This window comes from Peromyscus maniculatus, chromosome 13, assembly GCF_049852395.1.
Source record: "Peromyscus maniculatus bairdii isolate BWxNUB_F1_BW_parent chromosome 13, HU_Pman_BW_mat_3.1, whole genome shotgun sequence".
Classification (NCBI taxonomy): domain Eukaryota; kingdom Metazoa; phylum Chordata; class Mammalia; order Rodentia; family Cricetidae; genus Peromyscus; species Peromyscus maniculatus.
Window position 1 is genome coordinate 60,493,368 of NC_134864.1, and position 19,302 is coordinate 60,512,669.

General features: G+C 41.7%; 1 protein-coding gene across 1 annotated transcript in view; it reads left to right on the top strand.

The window, feature by feature from the left end:
* Dnah7 (dynein axonemal heavy chain 7) overlaps positions 1 to 19,302 on the top strand; it is a 257,387-nt gene that overhangs the window by 99,984 nt on the left and 138,101 nt on the right. The window contains exons 23-28 of the mRNA XM_042259698.2: positions 2,235 to 2,447; positions 3,469 to 3,578; positions 7,582 to 7,750; positions 10,644 to 10,746; positions 10,874 to 11,001; positions 17,385 to 17,597. Coding sequence (XP_042115632.2) covers positions 2,235 to 2,447; positions 3,469 to 3,578; positions 7,582 to 7,750; positions 10,644 to 10,746; positions 10,874 to 11,001; positions 17,385 to 17,597 — 936 coding nt within the window. The remainder of the gene's footprint in view (positions 1 to 2,234; positions 2,448 to 3,468; positions 3,579 to 7,581; positions 7,751 to 10,643; positions 10,747 to 10,873; positions 11,002 to 17,384; positions 17,598 to 19,302) is intronic.

A 19,302-nucleotide genomic window follows, 5' to 3' on the forward strand; every position in this document is an offset into this window, starting at 1 on the left:
CTTAAATGATAATAGACAGCCATAGCCCATTTTTGGGGAATGTGGGCATCATTTTCTAGACTACTTCCTATTGTTTGGGAGTGCCAATCCCTTTGGGGGAACCCTGAGAAAATCAGGATAATTGTTAAGTCTTGACTAGAGTAGTTTGTGAGGTTGGACCATCTCAGCTGGCAGCCTTAAAGTTGCTTTGAATGCAGAATTCTTAGGAGACTGTAGCTGAGGCATTTTGAGATGCTGGATCATCTGAGCCATCCATTTTCATTGGTGTCTAGTCATATTGTTCTGAAAATATATAAACTTTTAAAGGTAACATACATTTCTGTATTAATACAAGTATAGACTGTGCATTGTACACAAGTCAGCCGAAGATGACTTTTTGTTTTATGTTTGATCAAGTAAAATATATATCATATGTCTTATAGTTCTTCTAGGTTTATTTCTTTATGTTTGTAGTTACAATTTCAGGGGCTCTTCCCCAATCAAACTGTATTAATTTGAAATGAATCCACAGCTTCTCATTTCTGTGGAAATAAAAGCATAACCTCTCCCCCAAAGTAATGCATCTTTTGACTTCCATTTTGAAGTCAGGACACTTTTAACGTATATAGGTTGGTTTAATCCAGCAGTTTCTATAATCCAATGTGTTTTTATCAGCTGTCATTCCTTCCTCAGCAATCAGAAAATTCAAAGACAACACAATAACATACATGAGCCAGACTCTCTTTGTATTTCCCATCTTTACATAGCTTATTATATATTTTTTTATCACTCTATTCCTTTTTAAGGACTTTATTATTTTTAAATTATTTTTTTTAATCTATGACTCTGTCTCTACCCTTGTTTTTTCTCTCCCAAGCCTATGTATATTTTTAAATACACTGTAACCAGTTTAGAGTTTTTTTTTCAATCTGGATCTGTCTTTCCTGAGCATCTGTATTATTTTTTGAACACATAAGATGAATCTTAAACTGCTATGTCAGCTGCTGGCACTGGTCAGCTTAGTGAATGACAGCTGGCTCCTCCCCCTTTGGTTCCCCGAGAGCCTACCTTCATGGCAGAGGTACTGATGGGAGCCAAGTTTCCTGCCTCAACTCTGGGGAGTTTTGGGGTCCACGCTGCCGCTGAGTAGCGTACCAACCCCATTTAAGGCTCCAGTAGCAGGGCCTCCTAGAGAAGCCCTGCCTGGGTTTGCTGCTAGCATGAGCCAGAACGCTGTCTCTTAAAGGAGCTTTGCCTCTGCTTGCCGCCAACAGAGCCTCCTGAGAAAAGGCGGTTACCAAGGAGCCACATTTGACTCCATTTTTGTGTGTTTAGAATCCTTTTGTAAGCTGTCGGGTCTTGTGTGCAAATTCCGGCCCCACCTTGGAATGCCATTTATAGGCAGAGTTTCTTTATGTCTCAGCAGTTGCCCCCAGATAACCACACGGATACTTATTAGTTATATTTATTTTTTATTTAGACAAAAAGGGGGAAAAGGCTGTGGAATAATCCTTCTGTACACTGTGAAAATGTGTCGCTCTCATTGTTAATAAAAAGCTGATTGGTCGATAGCTAGGCAGGAATTTTGGTGTAGAGAGAATGCTGGGAAGAAGAAGGGTAGAGTCAGAGGGGTGGCCAGTGGAGAGGAAACAGGAGGAAACAGGAGGAGCAAGATGAAAGAGAGGTAATGCCACATGGCAGAATGTAGATTAGTAGAAATGGGTTAATTTAGGTTGTAAGAGCTAGTTAGTAATAAGCCTGAGTTATTGGCCTGAGCATTTATAATTAATATTTGGTCTCCATGTTGGTTATTTGGGAACTGGTGGGTGGGAAAGAAAAGTCCATCTACACTAGGGAAAAGTAGTTTGTTGAGCTCCCAGGAAGAGCTATGGTTGGCTCTGACTGGGTCTCTCCCTCTCCTTCATGTCCCATAAAGATGGGGCAATAAGGTTGACATAACCACATAACCACACAACATAAGCACAGAGAACAGAAGAAGGGTAGGGAAGTGTGAGGCTGACACGAGCCACATTTGCCCACTGTGTCCGCCAGAATGGGTTTATTGTCTTAATTCCTTTGCAGGAGGGAAAATAGATTAGCTTTCAATTGCATGGAAATTATGATTAAAAATGCAGAGGATATCTCTTCTGTATCTACAGATGAGACCATCACATCTATATGCATAAGTATAAAAAAGCTGTTTTTGTTCACATTGATTCTGATCACATTGGGAAACAGTACCTTATTTTTTTCAGGCCCTGGAGGAATACTTGAATATCTGTAACAACCAAATCGATGACATTGTCACTCTGGTCCGTGGCAAACTGTCTAAGCAGAACCGCGTCACCCTGGGCGCCCTGGTGGTGCTGGATGTCCATGCTAGAGATGTCCTCGCGAACCTCGTCAAAAAGAAAATCAGTGACGATACGGACTTTGAATGGTTGAGTCAGCTTAGGTATTACTGGCAAGTAAGTGGTCTCATACAGCAATTTCAACTCATAACTTTTAAATTCATGCTTGCTTGATCAGAAGGGTAATCGGGTCGGTAATACAGGACGTTTTGCTAATGACTTTCTCTATATGTTTTTCCAGGTTGAAAATTAAGGTGTAGCCAGTAACTACACCTATCACCATCAATAGCTACATTTACATGCCTATATTTATATTCAAATGTATTATTATACATGTATTATTAACATACAAGTCCGTGTAAAGGCAACAAAATGAGCAGAAGTTGGGTACTTTTCAGTGCATTATTATGCTTGTTATTTACAAAATGTTGGAGTTGGTCAGCTTAAAATTGTGTATTTAGATGCCTGATGTATCTAAGTGAGGTGCAGGCCAGTCTTCTGGTCTGGTTTAGTCCTTAAAGAAACCGGAACCATGAATAATAAGGAAGGAGTTTTTCAGGCTGTCTGGGTGGGTGACGATGCTTGTCATGACTGGGGTAGAAGGAGGGGCGGGGTAGTTACGGTGGCCTGCTGAGTGTGGGAGATGGGGGCTCAGCAGTTCACAGGGGTCCACGTAAGTCTTAGGAGGAATGGGCAGGAGGACACAGTTAGGAACCAGCACTGTCTAAGCCATTTCAGGGTCACAGTATCTGGTGGTAGGATCATGGGTGATGGAATCCCTGTTTCAGAAGCAGATACTCCCTTATCAGAATGTAGGCAAGGTACTTATCTCTGTAATCAGGCTCCTCAGCCATAAAATTATGATAGTGGCCATAACTCCATATTGAAGAATAATAAGATAATACATGAAAGAAGGGGGACATGTTTTAAAATATTCTATAAGAAAACATGGAAACCACTAACTTCTCTTATTCATCCAAAAAACTAGTTGTTGAATTCTTCTAGCGAGTGAACTAGTGCCTGAAAGGTAATTCTAAAAAAGTCTGCGTTGTGGTTGTTCTTATTAAAAGAGCTTGTGAATTCATATTGTTTGAAATGTTGCTTTCTGACCAACTCCTTTTGATCCAATTGATCCTAGGAAAATCACTTAGAAACAAAGATGATCAATGCCGGTTTGCGATATGGCTATGAATATCTGGGCAACTCCCCTAGGCTAGTCATAACCCCACTTACAGACCGCTGCTACAGGTAAGCCCCACCATCCAAAGAAGAGTGGGAAATAGCTTCCCTACCTACCCCCTAGCCCAGTGACTGAGTTAAAGGTACCTAATTACTTTCACCTTGCATTCTATAAATCTACCCTGTGTTGTTCTTCCTACCTCTTAAGCCTCCTCTCAATTTCATTTTCTCAGTTCTGCCGGTTTCTTTTGTCATTTCTGGGAACCAGGGTGTTCTTAGGCATGGCCGTGGTTAGAACTTCCTATTCCCCCTTTACTCCTTTCTGCCTCAAATTCTCTGGCTTCTTTTTGGACCATTTGAAGTCTATTATTTTTTCCTTCCCCTGAATACTGAATTTTGTAGAGTTCCGTTTCTATGTTCCATGGTATCAGACTGTTCATTTCCAGCCTTTAACAACTTAGGCCCTAAAGAACTGTGTCTGGACCTTTCTCCTGCAATTGTTCACAATGCACACATCTGCTTGGCGCCCCCTTTGATAGATCATAGGTACTTAAGAAATATCTACATTTTATTCCAGGTGCAGACTAACCATCTTATGTATTAAATTAGACCAACAGATTGTACATCTAAGAAGATGACAATAAACATCCATTATATTTTTATTCTATTCATTCCCTTCCCCCTTCTTTTCTGAGACCCACCCTCACACCAGTTCATACCTACCCAACTTTGTGAACTCTTAATTATTATTTTTTTAATCTATTGAGCCCAATTCATGCAGCCCATGTGCTCCTGGGTATGTTGACATCCCTTGAAACATGTTTAACTTACCAGGGGTAATATCCTTAAAACAAAATAAAATAAAACAAAACAAAGTAACAAAAACCAGATCTCTCTCCCTCTCTCGACAGCCACCAGTTACCTGTAGCTCCTCATCTAGAGGTGGGACCTCATGCTACCTCCTCTCTCTATGCTGAGATTTTATCTGCCTTGAGTTTCCTGCACAGGTCTTGTGCATGCTGTCATAATCATGGTTAATTCATATGTGCAGCTTCCCAGTGGCATCCCCTGTCACACCTTGTTTCTTCCTCTGTCTCACTGTTCATTACAATGGGTTGAGGTGTGCTCGCTACATTTTATGTTCTTTATTGGACCCTTTTGTGGGTAAGGACCATATGCTATTTTTTCCCTTGTCTCCAACACTGCCACATTTTCTGGCTTACAGGAGGCATTAAAATAAAAGATACTGGACTGCGGTTTTAAAGTAGACTCTTAGAGACTACTCAGAATTGTGAATACTTTTGGAGGAACATTATGACTTCTCATATATTTGATTATGAATTATTTTGGGTAGAAGATAGTGTTAATATCAGGGTCTTCATATAACTCCATGAGGACTGTGTAGTTTATAGAACATGAAATAAAGTAGGGAGATTTGTCCAGGATTAAGTTCAAGAAAAGTGCAGAAATCCCGCCATTTGTTTTGGGCTAGTGGGCTGGTGCCCGGCCAGGCACACTCACTGGAAGAAGCTACATTACTGGCATGAAGGGTGTTGCTTATGATGGAATTCCATATCCACCTGAGGCATTTATAGAGGTTACAGTATAGGATTCCCTTTGGAGTCAACATAACCACACGCCACCCTGTGTCTGTGAGGGAAGTCATAAGTTTCATCTACTCATTCAAGATACAAAGTATATACTCTGGTAGCATAGAACAAAGATGGCGTATATACACCTTTCCCTTTTTTTTTTAATATCAAAATGAATATGACTAGAAAACAATGTAATATACCATTTCATTATCTAGTAATGATCACCTTGGAAGAACATAGGATAAATAAAAACATGCTATTGTTTTCAGCTTCAGAAAATGAAACAGACAGATTGTGTGGGCCAAATATTTTGCCATCAGATGGGGAAGCTAGATTGGAAAGCAGTTGCAGTAGTGTCCTGAGTGAGAGTCTAGAGAGAAACATCAGGTGCGGTCGGTGTGTCACCCCAAGGGGGACAGAGGTCGCGGGCGAATCCCTTGAAAAGTGCTAAGGAGGGTCTGGACGGACACCTTAGTTACAAGCTAAGTGGATTGATAGCATGGAAAGGAAAAGGCTCTCTGCAGTGCCTCACCAGCAAGTTTAATTCACTTACATTTAATATGATTAGCAAACCATTTGGACTCGTTAAAATAATCGCACTGTGTGTTTTGTGTCCCCTGAGCCTTAATTTTGATTTTAATTCCCTTATTTTAATAATATTCACTAAAATTAAATATTATTTTAATCATTCTCTTTATCTCTATTAGTTTTTTAAAGATTTTTCTTTTCACTGTTGATATAATGTTATTAGAAGTTATTTAATTTTTCATGGTTACTAAGGATTTTTTTTCTGTTCATGTCTTTCTTCCGTTTTGGAATGTTCTTGACCATTGGCATTGAAATTGTGCCTCTTCACCATTTTCTTGCTTCTTTATTTTGTGACCTTTAACTTTCTTATTTTTGATCTTCTAACTCTTTGGGTAATTCCCTCTTATTTACCTCTTAACACATAATTTTCTTTCCTTATGTTTATTCTAATATTTAACCTATTACTGAGTTTTCAAAAGTTTATTGGGTATATTTTTGTTGTAGAATTTCAAGTTGTCTCTTTTAAATTGGCCTGTCTGCCTAGGAGAGAGAGAGGGGGAGAGGGGAAGGGGGAGGGGGAGATGGGGAGGGGGTGGGGGAGAGGAGGAGGGGGAGGGGGAGGGGGAGAGGGAGAGGAAGAGGGAGAGGGGGAGAAGGAGAGGGAGAGGGGGAGAGGGAAGAGGGGACAGGGGGAGAGGGAGAGGGAAGAGGGGGCAGGGGGAGAGGGGAAGAGAGAGAGGGAAGGGGGAGGGAGGAGAGAGGGAGGACAGAGGACAGAAGAAGAGAGAGAAAGAAAGGGGAGAAAGAGAGATTGCTTGTGACCACTAGGAGCAAAGAGGACAGGACAGGCTGCTCTGTGTGTAAGGAAACTCGCAGGTCCCTGTTCATCTACTGATGCTGCTTTATGTCTTACTCAACAACGACCCCCACTTTCCAGTTTTCACTATGAGCATGGTTAGGTCAGGGTTGCTTCCCATGCTGCCTTTGATGATGTCAGTTGCAGACATACCTCTGAAGAAGGCTTTAGGGTTTTCTTAGGTTCAGGAAATAATTTTTTTCTTAGTTTTGCCTCAGATGCAATGAGAAATGGAAAGCTGACCCACCCTCTCCGTGAGGAGCCCTGTAGGCTTGTTAGCAGACCTCCGTGAAGCTTGCAAGCTCCCTTGTCCTCTCTCTGCTTGACCTAGTCACTTCAGTGGGTGCTGGAGAGATTGTGGTTCCTATAAGAGAGAAAGCAGCATTTCAAGCTTCCATAACAGGTGCAAAGAGGCGACTCCATCCCACTTCCTCTTCTTCCCCAAGTCTGATGATTTCATATCTGTGCTGCCAAAAGTGCATTTGTGTTTATTTGTATCTGCCCAAATAATACGTATCTTTGCAGATTTGCTCGTAATCATGTCTCCATCATTGAATTCCCTCATTGGTGACATCTTTTTTTCTTTAAGTGATGGCTGTGGATTTAAAAATTATTTTCTTCATGTGACTTTTCCATACTTTTCTAATAAGGTTGGGTTTCATAGAGTCAGCTGGATTCTCCACATTGACCAGAAGCCGGGATTGAATTCCAGAAGTACATTTGTTCTAATGTATATTGTCATGTATTTATGTATATAAGTATATGTATATATATGTATATATATATACAAGCATGTGCATTCTGTCTGCTTGCCCATCCATCCATTCATCTATCACCTACCTACCCACCCACCAATCTATCATATATATGTAATATATATCATATATAATGTATATACACACACACACACACACACACACCTATCATCTATTTACTTTTTGAAGTAAAAGTAATAACAAGCTAATGTACTGTCAGAGATTTTCTGAGGTTAGCAGGAAGGAATTATTAAGGAGGAGCTGGCCGTTAGAAGAATTCCATTTAACTCTTGGTTTTGTCCATGTGTTCACGATCCTGTCCATCTCTCTTACTCCAGGACCTTATTTGGAGCCCTTCACTTGCACCTTGGAGGGGCACCCGAAGGCCCGGCTGGCACTGGGAAGACAGAAACAACCAAGGATTTAGCAAAAGCTGTAGCCAAACAATGTGTCGTCTTCAACTGCTCCGACGGGCTGGATTACTTGGCTTTAGGAAAATTCTTTAAGGTTAGAGCCGACTCCTCATTTCTTTGCAGTAAGGGTAGCGGATCAGCGATGAGAAGGGGTTAAAAAGAGACACAGATGCAAGCAAACGCTTAACTATGCCTTGTAAAGGTAAAAATTATAACACAGTCTCACCAGGTCCCAAGGACATGCGCTCTGCCCCCCTCCAGTCCCTGCTGTGCCGGTCACTGCCTGACTGTTCCTCATTGGGTCTTTGACTTGCAAATGCTAGCTGACTATTGGGGTACCCTGACCACAAAGCAGCCTCTCTGGCGACAGAAGCCGCGTTTGCAGAGAAGGTTATTACATACAACTCATTCTTTAAAAAAGCAAATAAACTTTAAGTGGGATCTTTAAATATATTGAGAACCACTCACTGTGTAGGCTGTGGTGTAGAATTCCAAACATTTCTTTAATCTCTGTGTTGTATTATCAATAGTTTCAGGATTCACTAATGGATTGTTATGGGTGCATCTTAGATTCCCCCTCCCCGCCCCCCCCCGTGGGGAAAAAATGTAAAATCTAAAACAAAATCTTGTTTTATTTTTTAATAATGTGCATTTGTGGTCATGATTGTGCCTGTGTGTGTTTGTCAGTGTGCATGCACATGTGTGCTGTGTGTGAGGAGGTCAGGAGGTTGATACTGGTATCCTTCTCAGTTGCACTCCACTTTGTTTTGAGGTAGGGTTTCTCACTGGCTTAGAGCTTGTCAAATAGGATAGTCTGGCTAGCCAGTGATTCCCAGGGATCTACCTGGCTCTGCCTCCCCTGCACTGTGGTCACAAGCCATGTATCACTATGCCAAGCATGTGTGTGTGTGTGTGTGTGTGTGTGTGTGTGTGTGTGTGTGTGTGTGTGTGTTTGCGCGCGCGCACATGCGCGCGCGCGTGCTGGACATTGAATTCACATTGCCGTGATTGTGTGTCAAGCATTTTACCAACTGAGGCATCTTCCCCGACTCCAAATACACAGTCCCTGGCTGATTCCCACGCCTCCCTGACTACATGCTTTATTTATCTAAAGCTGTCCGATTCTAGAGGCGGTAAGATTGTGAAAAGGAGAATCAAGGGTGTAAAGCGCTCGTTTGGAAACCACTTGAGCAGCTTGTTTCTAGAGGCTGCAATCCTTAAAATGCTAGGTGGAGCCTTGAGCACAGAGTTGTGCTTTGGGGTTGTGGGCTCTTTGCATTTACTTCCTTTTATTTTTCCAGATATATTTTAACTATTCTATATTACTTACTTTTAATTTTTTTCTTCAGCAAAATTAACAGTTTCAAAAATTAAACTAACAAAAATGTATTGTTCTTACCCAATACAGTAAACTGTTTTCCTGAATGAAATGCCCTGGTCATTTGTTACAGTGTTGGCATTATATAAGACTTTACGTTTGTGATTCTAAAACAGAGTAAGATTTTTTTTAAGGAAGTCAAAACAATAAGAAATAAAGTGACAGGGAAACATCAGAACGATAATAATTCTTCTATATTTTCATATAAGCTTGCTGCAGTGACTAAGAGCTAAGTTGCAAAGTTAGAATATCCTAGATGCAGTTTGAATAAATAGTGCATTCCAATGTGTTACAAGCAGTTCCCAGCTTCTTTATTGTAATAGTCTTCATTTTTTATTCAGATTAATATATTTCAATAGAACTAAATTTCTTTATTGATAAATGCTAGTTGATTGTGTGGATACATCTTTGATGTTAAGTTCATGCTGAACAGCGGGGGTACAAATAAAGGTATAGTTCTTACTATTAAGAACCTCATAATCATTCAGTCATTATTTTTAAAATTACCATCACAGGGGCTGGAGAGATGGCTCAGTGGTTAAGAGTACTGGTTGTTCTTCCAGGAGTCCTGAGTTCAAATCTCAGCACCCACATGGCAGCTCACGATATGCCGGCATCGGGTGAATACCCTCTTCTGGTGTGCAGCTGGCATGCAGACAAAGCACCCATATACATTAAATAAGTTAAAAAAAAGATTAAAAAAATCATCACAATTTATGTACTTGCATATATGATATTAAACAGCCTGTTTTCTGTAATAACTAAACCTTGTACTAATTGGAGATCAAAGTCATGGGTAGTGTCTTCTCTGAAGAGTTACCTATCTTTGATATGCATGAAGTTTATGTTCAATCCAGCATGACTCAGGAGAGTGACGTAAGTGTGTACAAACCCAGTGTCAGTATTAGTGTCTCTGTGGCTTTATGCAAATGACTTAGCCTCGTACATAGAATAGGTTCGGTTGCCCTGCATTTAAAATATCTTGAAAGTACCAAGGGTCACTCTTGGCACATACCAGATGCACTCATGCATGCACACACAATCTACAAAATTTGTTCTCAAGAAATACTTAATTTTTATGTTATTAAATTTTAAACCTGAGTTTAAGCATAATTACTCATTCTTATTCTAGTTTTGTTCTTTATGACTAGACAGCACATATTGGTGAGGCAATCCATTCTTAGGATTGTAAATTGGGCCTTGAATGTTAGTTGGCTATTTGGATATTCTTATTACAAAGCAAATCTATCTGGCAATGGAACTCATGTTGCATAGAGGGTTATTACAAACCATTCTTTAAAAACAGCAAATAAAATCAACTTGTAAATAAAAAGCAAAGGCCTGTAAATTACAGGTGTACCTCTAAATGCCTAAAGATATACCTAAAGTAAAGTCAATAAATTGGAAAGTTTTCCAGTTGATCACACTCTTTATCCACCTAGAATAATGAGTTGGTAATGAGAAAATGAGCTGTCTTTAAAGATAAAGGTGAATAAGCAATTTCCTTGATAGGATATTAAATCCCTGAGAAGATCAGGTGAAAACACATCATTTCAAAGTAATATGCAATCAGATAAAGTTGAAAATTTTTATTATTCTTTCCTCCCAGGGACTGTTATCTTGCGGAGCTTGGGCTTGCTTTGATGAGTTTAACAGAATTGATTTGGAAGTACTATCTGTGGTCGCTCAACAAATCCTTACTATCCAAAGAGGTAATGAGCTAGTCTGTCTCTGCAGCCTGTGAAGATGGACGAAATGGGGAGAGGGGGTGGCAGGGAATGGCACGAGCTGCCTGCATCCATGGCCCTGCTCAGTCATTGAACTTGTGATTGCCCACAGGTATTAACGCAGGTACGGAACTGCTGGTGTTTGAAGGAACCGAGCTAAAGCTTGACCCCACGTGCGCTGTCTTTATAACGATGAACCCCGGGTACGCCGGGCGCTCAGAGCTGCCAGATAATCTGAAGGTATGAAGGGTGTAATTAGGACATCTGTTTCTTTCTCACAATTTGAGAATGCAAAAGAAGAGAAGATGTGATTCTAGAATTGTCTTTTTAAAAACTGTGCTTCTAGGCACACCATTTTGGGAAATTATTCTGAAAGGTATTGTTTAAAGCTTCAAATATTTTTACAAAATAGATATGGAGAAGTATAACATCAAAATTGTATAGTTTTAAAATAGTAATGATTATATCAAATGAAAAAAGACAGAAACATACCTGATAACTCTTAATATGTCTTTCCAGTTTGATATGCATTTTTAAAGTATTTAAATCCAACAATTGTGTATCGATGGTGGGTTTCTTTTTAAGTTAATTTTAATTCATAATGACCATTTTCCCATCTTTATGAACATGATTCAGACTGTAACTAAGTTTACTGAGCTGTCACACTGTGGCCATTTAGGCCCCTTTCAGCTCTTGCCTTATAAACGGGACTACAGGATGCTCTTGCTCAAGGCTTCTCTCTATGAGAAGACACCCCTCAGCTGAGTCACCTTCAACACGGTGTGAAACAGTCGATCTCCATATCAATTCTCAGTTCCTATAAATATATAGCACTTGTTTTTTGTTTGTTTTGTCTTTATTTATAAGGGACAAAACGTGGTCCTAGTTGTGTAGAACAAAACTCTTACTTTAAAAAAGTAACTTTTCAATTATTAGTAAAATATCTTGTTTTCTCCACGTTTCTTCTTCTTCTTCTTCTTCTTCTTCTTATTATTATTATTATTATTATTATTATTATTATTATTATTATATACTTCTAGGTGAGTTGTGTGTTTATGGATTGTGCATAAAGAACAATGTATGTTGGAGGATAGTTCATTAATAATTGTAGACCCAAACCAAGTCTTCGGACCAAATCCTGTGTGCCTCCACTGGTCACATGTGTGCAACAACAGCTCCCACGTAATTCCAGTTGCCACCAGATGTTTTGATATTTCTACTTTGCGCCCTTGGTGTGCTAGATTGGACGATTTAGCACTGTGCCTTAGTGAAGGGAGGAATGATTTAAGGAGAAGTGAGAGATTGTGCAGTGGGCAAAGGCTCCTGCCTCCAAGCCCGAGAACCTGAGACCGAGACCTGCATGGACGACAGAAAACTGACTCCCTCCAGCTGAACTCTGACCTCCACATGCAGGCTATAGCATGCATACCCTCCCAATACATAAATATAATAAATTTTAAAGGAAGGAAGTGGCAAACCCTTTATCTAAGAAGCTCTTTGAGGCTTCTCTTTGAACTTTGGTCTGGAAAGTTCTCTCCAGCTGTTCTGTTATTACCCTTTTATTCAGTGGGGTCAACCTGATGCATAAATAGTCATGAACATAGGAAGGCAAGATTCTGTGAGTAGCTGGCTCCAAAACGCTGGCAGACGTGATTGGTTGAACGTGCTGATGTAGACTGTCCCCTGGTGTGTGTGTTGAAGTAATAGGCAGATGCTTGCCCTGTGGTTCCTGGGTATTGCGGTTTCTCTCTGCACTAAGCTAAAAAGCCCCTGCCAGCTCCCTGGCATGGTGACTGCTACTCTTCCTCCCTCTTCGCTGTCTTTGTGGTTGGAGTTGCTATAGAAACCTGTTTGCAAATATATATGGAAATTCCTAGCTGGGTGTGGTGTCCTGAGCCTGTAATCCAGCTTTTGGGAGGCAGTGGAAGGGAGGGGGGATCAGGAATTCAAGGTCAACTTGGCTACTACCTGAGACCTTGTCTGGAAAGACACAAAAGGAATTCCTAACAAGTCTGAAATGGGCTTTGAATTCTTATAAGAAAAAAAAAGAAAAAGAAAATGAAAGAAAAGGAGGGAGGGAAGGAGGGAGGGAGGGAGGGAAGGAAGGAAGGGAGGGAGGGAGGGAATGCTGGGTCCCAGAAAGCGTCTTTGCAAGTCCTCACTATGATCCTCGAACCCTCTTCTGTGGCCGACCTTGCAGTTTCTTTGGACTTGGTGCTGCCCCGCTGGCCCGTCTTCTTCCCGGCCATCTTCATGCCTCTGTCAGGTGTGCTGTTGCGACAGCTCCTTTGGCACTAATGCCTTCTGACCTGGACACTGCCATTGGGACACTACTGCTGTCTTCCATCAAAAAAAATCCAACGCTGTAATTCCAGATTGGAAAGCCCCCCCCCCCGGGGGGGGGGAGGGGGCTGCAGAGGTGGCTTAGGGCTTAGGAGCAGAGGACCAGAGGACCCAGAGTGTGTTTCCTAGCACTCTCCCTGAGTAGCTAATACCTACAGCTCCAGGAGGTCCACTGCTTTCTCCTGGACTCAGCAGGCACATGCACTCACTAACGGGTTTTCTGCACCGTCTGTCTCCCCTCCTCATAATAGGTTTCTCTGCTGACACAGTAAGCCAGACCAAGCAGAACTGAAAAAGTATAATGATGGGTATATTGAGCAAACCCCCCCCCCCCCGCGGGTTCACTGAGGCCAGAGTCGTCGCACACCTGAGCCAGGGTAGGAAAGTTTTATAGATTGCAAGCGAGGGGTGATGACATGTCCACCACAACAAGCTGGGTTTGTGCCCAAGTATGGTCAAAAGCCGAGCGCCGAGCACTTAGATGGGGACTTGGGCAGCTGGCGGCACCGGGAGACAAAGTTGGAATAGTTACCAAGAATGCAGAACTGGAACTGGGCTTTTGGTGCCTTTCCTTCATTCAGAGCCTTTCTGAGCAGGTGGGTTTGGGGGGGGCGGGGCGGGTAATGGAGCTTCCCGGACCATGCAGGGGTGAGCCAGAGGCTCCATATGATCACTTCCATATGCATAAACTCAGACACAGGCACACACATCCCTATAATTAAAACATAAAAGTAAATCTTTAAGACTGCTGGGCTCTCTTTTGTCTACAAAATAAAGCAAGTTTATGGCCATTTCCCTACCTGCCACAGGGGTCTTGTTAGCCTCTGAACGCCCTGTGCCTTTCTGCATGCTGTTTGCTCTCTCTGGGGTGTTTTCCATAGCTGCCACTTCCCTACATGACAAAAGAATTCAGTGTCTGAACTAACAGAGGACCACTGGTCACACACAGAGTTCAGAAATGGCCACGGGCTCCGTTGTGAACCTTCACAAGTCCGTGTCTGTTGGTTCCTTGGTACTCCTCTCCTGGGTCACTCTTCCTCTGGGGTTGCTGGTGGTCAGCTCCACATAAGTGTCACAGTTGGTGAACTCTCAGTCTGCCTGGAACAGTGGGGCTGTTGGCTTCTTTGTTTGTTTGTTTGATTTATGTATGTATTTATTTATTTATTTATTTACTTATTTATGTATACTTATTTATTTATGTATATTTATTCATTCATTCATTCATTCATTCATTCATTCATTCATTTATTATACATGTTTGCCTGTAGGCCAGAAGAGGGCACCAGATCTCATTACAGATGGTTGTGAGCCACCATGTGGTTGCTGGGATTTGAACTCAGGACCTCTGGAAGAGAAGCCAGTCCTCTTAACGGCTGAGCCATCTCTCCAGCCCCCGGCTTCTTTGTTTTATCGTGTGCAGCATGCCCTCCTCTATCACAGCAAACTCGCGACATTGAGCCTGTGACCACAGGCCACTTTTGTTTTCTCCGACATGAGTCAGGCACCAGTCTATATCCCTCCAAATTCAGGAATCCCTCCCAACTGCTCGTTGTACTTGGGGACAGTGTGGAGCGTTGTGGGGCTCATTTAACAGCAGCTCCCATCGAAGGGAATATTCTCACACACCCCAAAGTCCTGACTCCCCAAATACATTATGGTCTCCTAGTAATTTCAGTGGTTATGCTTTGTAAACTGTGGTTTGTAAACTGGCATACACTATAGCTTACATATATTGTGATAACTGATAAGCATTATTTTCTGTGGAAAGAAATCCCATTTTAGCATTCGGTTATATCTGGATAAAACCTGTATTTCTTCAATACAGAAGAAATCCGCTTCAGAGGAGCTATATTTTAAATTGGAACTACTCTAAAGAATTAACTTGCCGGGCGGTGGTGGCGCACGCCTTTAATCCCAGCACTCGGGAGGCAGAGCCAGGCGGATCTCTGTGAGTTCGAGGCCAGCCTGGGCTACCAAGTGAGCTCCAGGAAAGGCGCAAAGCTACACAGAGAAACCCTGTCTCGGAAAACCAAAAAAAAAAAAAAAAAAAAAAAAAAGAATTAACTTATCGTTGTTTCAGAATAGTGTTCAAATGGGCATATACCAGACCTGCTGGCATCGCAAAGCCAATAGCTTGACCCACACACAGCCTTCCAGAGAGTGTATAGGATGAGATTCCCTTGTAGCATCTGAGGGAAAAAATTTCATTACACTCAGCTAACACGGAGCTCGTTCTTTGAATAGGACGACATGTTTGTGACATGCCTTTCTGGGTTCTTAGGAATGGTGAGACATTATTGCTGCAGTGTTTGTTTGTTTTTAGTTGAGTCGACCTGCAGACCTCTGGAGCATGCTTGAGGCATACAGTTCTCCTTACAGCGCCTTCTACAGATGGAGTAGACCTCGTAGGGACTTACCTCAGTCAAGTATTTCTGCTGAAATAAACGCAGAGGATTGTGCTCACATCCATGTTGACTATTTATTGTGGACATATAACATTGGCGTGTTACGGAGATCTTCGCCTCACCCCTGCCCCTTTCCTCTTTTTTGGTGCTTGAGAAGGAAGACCTGCCATTGGTTAGGTTCAAATCTAATTTACATTGGTTTCAAAGCACCGAATTTTCATCAGATTTACTGCAGTGCTCAGAAAGTTATTGACACATCCGAAATCAAACTCAGGGTGGCACACAAAGTTTAAGAATCACTCGCAAGCAAATACTTTTCAATTTATGCTGCGCGCGCGTGTGTGTCTGTGTGTGTGTGTGTGTGTGTGTGTGTGTGTGTGTGTGTGTGTGTGTACAAGTATGGGTGCTGGAGTACCACAGCACGTGTGTCGAGGTGAGAGAACACCTTCCAGTAGTTAATTCTCTTCTTCTGTTATGGGGTCTGGGACCAAACTCAGGGGTCAGGCTTATGTGGCCCGAATCTTTACCTACTGAGAAATCTCACTGACCCATCAAAATGACTGTTGTGAATAATTCCGATGCCGATTGTCTTTAGAGGGGGAGTTCTAACCATTGAAACACCACCGTGCTGGTTTGGAAGCTCTAACTGTTGTCCCTGTCACACAAGTACGTCTGTTCTTAGTGTTCCACGGCCACCTTGCTGCGAGTGTGAGGGGGGCGGGAATCTGGGAAGTACGGTGGCTGTTAGAGGACAACCTGCCACACAGGGCACTGGATACGGACTCCCGAGCTGGTTCTAGTGTGTCCTATTGTAAAGCCAGACTGCACAGCTCTTGCCTAGACAGGCTTCTGACTGAACTCAATTCAGTCTCTCTCTCTCTCTCTCTCTCTCTCTCTCTCTCTCTCTCTCTCTCTCTCTCTCTCTCTCTCTCTCTCTCTCCCCCTCTCCCCATTAATTCAAAAAAGCAGTTGAAGAGGTACCATAGGAAGAGCAACATTCTTTAATAATTTTTTCCCTTGGAATATAGTGGTCTAGATTCAAAGTTACTTGCTCAAGCTATATTTTTTTACATTGTGTATATGTGGAAGAAAGCAATGTTTTAATCAAAATTTGTTAAAGTGAACCCTGATGCACTAATATTAGTGAACATAGTATTAGTTAACTAATATTCTAAACATGCATTTTTCATTTATTCCTTAAAATTGATACAATTTTATATTTTCTTACCATCATATGACATTTAGTTGTTCTATAGTATTTAAAATTATGATTATAAATGGTCTCTATAATTTACAAAATTATTGATTTTTTTTTTACTAGTCACCATTCACGGCTTTTCAGTGTGCTTTGCGTTAGTGTGTTTGCAGGAGGGCTGGTCAGGTTTCCACAGATTCAGCGCTCAGATACAGACACACTCTGACCGCCTCAGAGTGTCTCCTTAACACAGTCTTGTTGTTGGGCAGCTGAACACCTCCAGGTTTGAGTTAACTGGAGCCCTAGTCAGGCTCCAACAGCAGATCTTTGTCATCAGCCTGGCGAGAGGCCCGATTTGCTTGCACCCTGGTGGTCTGATGTTCTTTTTTCCTGTAACATGTTGCTTTCCACAAGGAGCATAGAAAAACTGATTCTGGACATTTAGAAAGAGCAGTGTATCTAAAGTTAATGGTATGTTTATTGCATATGTCTTGATGGAAGCTGAATAGTATTACTTTACCTATATGACTGGAATATTGTGATTAATGTATATTAAATAACAAACATTCTTAGTAAGTATGAAATTACTGTAGAAAAGCAATAAAACCCATAGCCCTTTAATAAACAAGAGCGGGATTGCCTTTTTACGCCCTCTGAAAGGACTCTCTCGCGTACCCTAGGCTCTCTTCCGGACAGTGGCCATGATGGTCCCTGACTACGCCATGATCGCGGAGATCGTCCTGTACTCCTGTGGCTTTGTCACCGCCCGGCCCCTGTCCATCAAGATTGTGGCTACCTACCGCCTGTGCTCCGAGCAGTTGTCCTCTCAGCACCACTACGACTACGGCATGCGAGCCGTGAAGTCCGTGCTCACTGCTGCGGGCAACCTGAAGGTAGAGCCAAGCGCCTCCGACTCGTTACATCTCCGCTCATAAATCTCAGAACCAATGTCCACACAGGAGTCCCAGTGTCCGACTGGATTCTCATAATGTTTTATAAAACCGTACATAGGTTTGAGTTTAAATAGATGGAGTTAGTGATAGCCAAGGAATACAGTTGCTTACTGTCAAGAAATGTTTTGAAAGCTTTCTCTTTGTATAACGTGTACCACTCTGTAGGGAATAATGTATAAATTAATAAATGTATATAAAGCCTTACGCTTCATCACGTAGTTGCCAACTGTAATCACTGTGGGCTAGTGGTAATAGTAATAAAATGTCTACATTTTAAAATCATAAGTAAATACATGAAAACAACAGGTAATTCAGGACATTGCTGGCTTCTCTCTGGAAATAGAGCCACGAAATAGAGCTACATGTTAGTTCTTTATGAAGGCAAGATAAGTTATTGTTAAAAAGCAACCCCCAAAAATGTGACCTTGGAGTTTACAATTTTTGAATGTTTATGTTCACAATTTGTAGGAGATACAAATTTTAAAATACATCGCACATGATTAGCACAACAGTGGTTTGCATTTTTATCCTCTACCGTAATGCTATCAAGAACGCTGATAGACAGTGGCTGTGTTCTCGTTCATATCAGCCTAACATAACTGCAAGCCATTGTTGTTTTGCAATAAACGCAAGTGCCTAGAAGCAACAATTTGTACTACCCTGGCTTGTCAGGATTACTTTGTGCCCAGATAATGGGAGAGATAATACATTGTCCCAGTGCAGGTCGGTGCTGGAATCTTGACTGAAATTGAGCTATAAAAGTTAGGCCGCCAATGAATCCTGAAAATGAATCCTATCACTCTTTGTCACAAGCTAATTTAGAATTGAATGGTTTGGGTTGAATATTTTCAAGTTTGTTTCTGTTATACCAAGAGACAATTTAAGCATTTGCTTCAGGATAATAACCTCTCAAATAATAAAAACGGATTCTGACACTTCAAAATTCATTTTTTGTTACATTGATCAAAAACAAAGTCCAGATGAGCAGGGCTAACTTTGACTTCTGGGAGGTTCTGGAGGGCCAGAGGCGGGTACTGACAGCCAGGCACCTGGGGCCCCTTAATAAAGAAAAGGCTTGTGTTCTTGTGTTCTCTCTCTCTCTCTCTCTCTCTCTCTCTCTCTCTCTCTCTCTCTCTCTCTCTCTCTCTCTCTCTCTCGTCTCTCTCTGTCTCTCTGTCTCTCTCTCTGTCTCTGTCTCCCTCTCTCTCTCCTTTTTTGGTAGAATTTTTTTGGAAAACAAGAGAGAATTCTAGGAAACAAAAACCATAATGGTAGGGGACTTTTGAATTAGATGTTGAGTAAGTATTAATTTTAGGAGAAATAATTCTAATGTTAGATTTTGGGGGCACTAATTACATGAATCCTAATATAGGTATAAGCAACAAGTTCCAAGTCGCATCAGAGTTGTGGTCAATATCGGGCATGCAACAGACATTTAGAGTTAGGTTTCCTTACGTACTCTCTACCCGACTGGGTTAGCGGCCCTCTCCACCTTCTCTGTGGAGCTTGATAGCTACATGGCACGTGACCAGGCAGCCAGTAGGTAGCCAACAGGAACTGTGTTAACTCTACTCATCCACTCCGCTCACAATATTCCTCATTCCGATTTTTACAAAACTAACCCATTCGGGGTCTTGAATAAGGA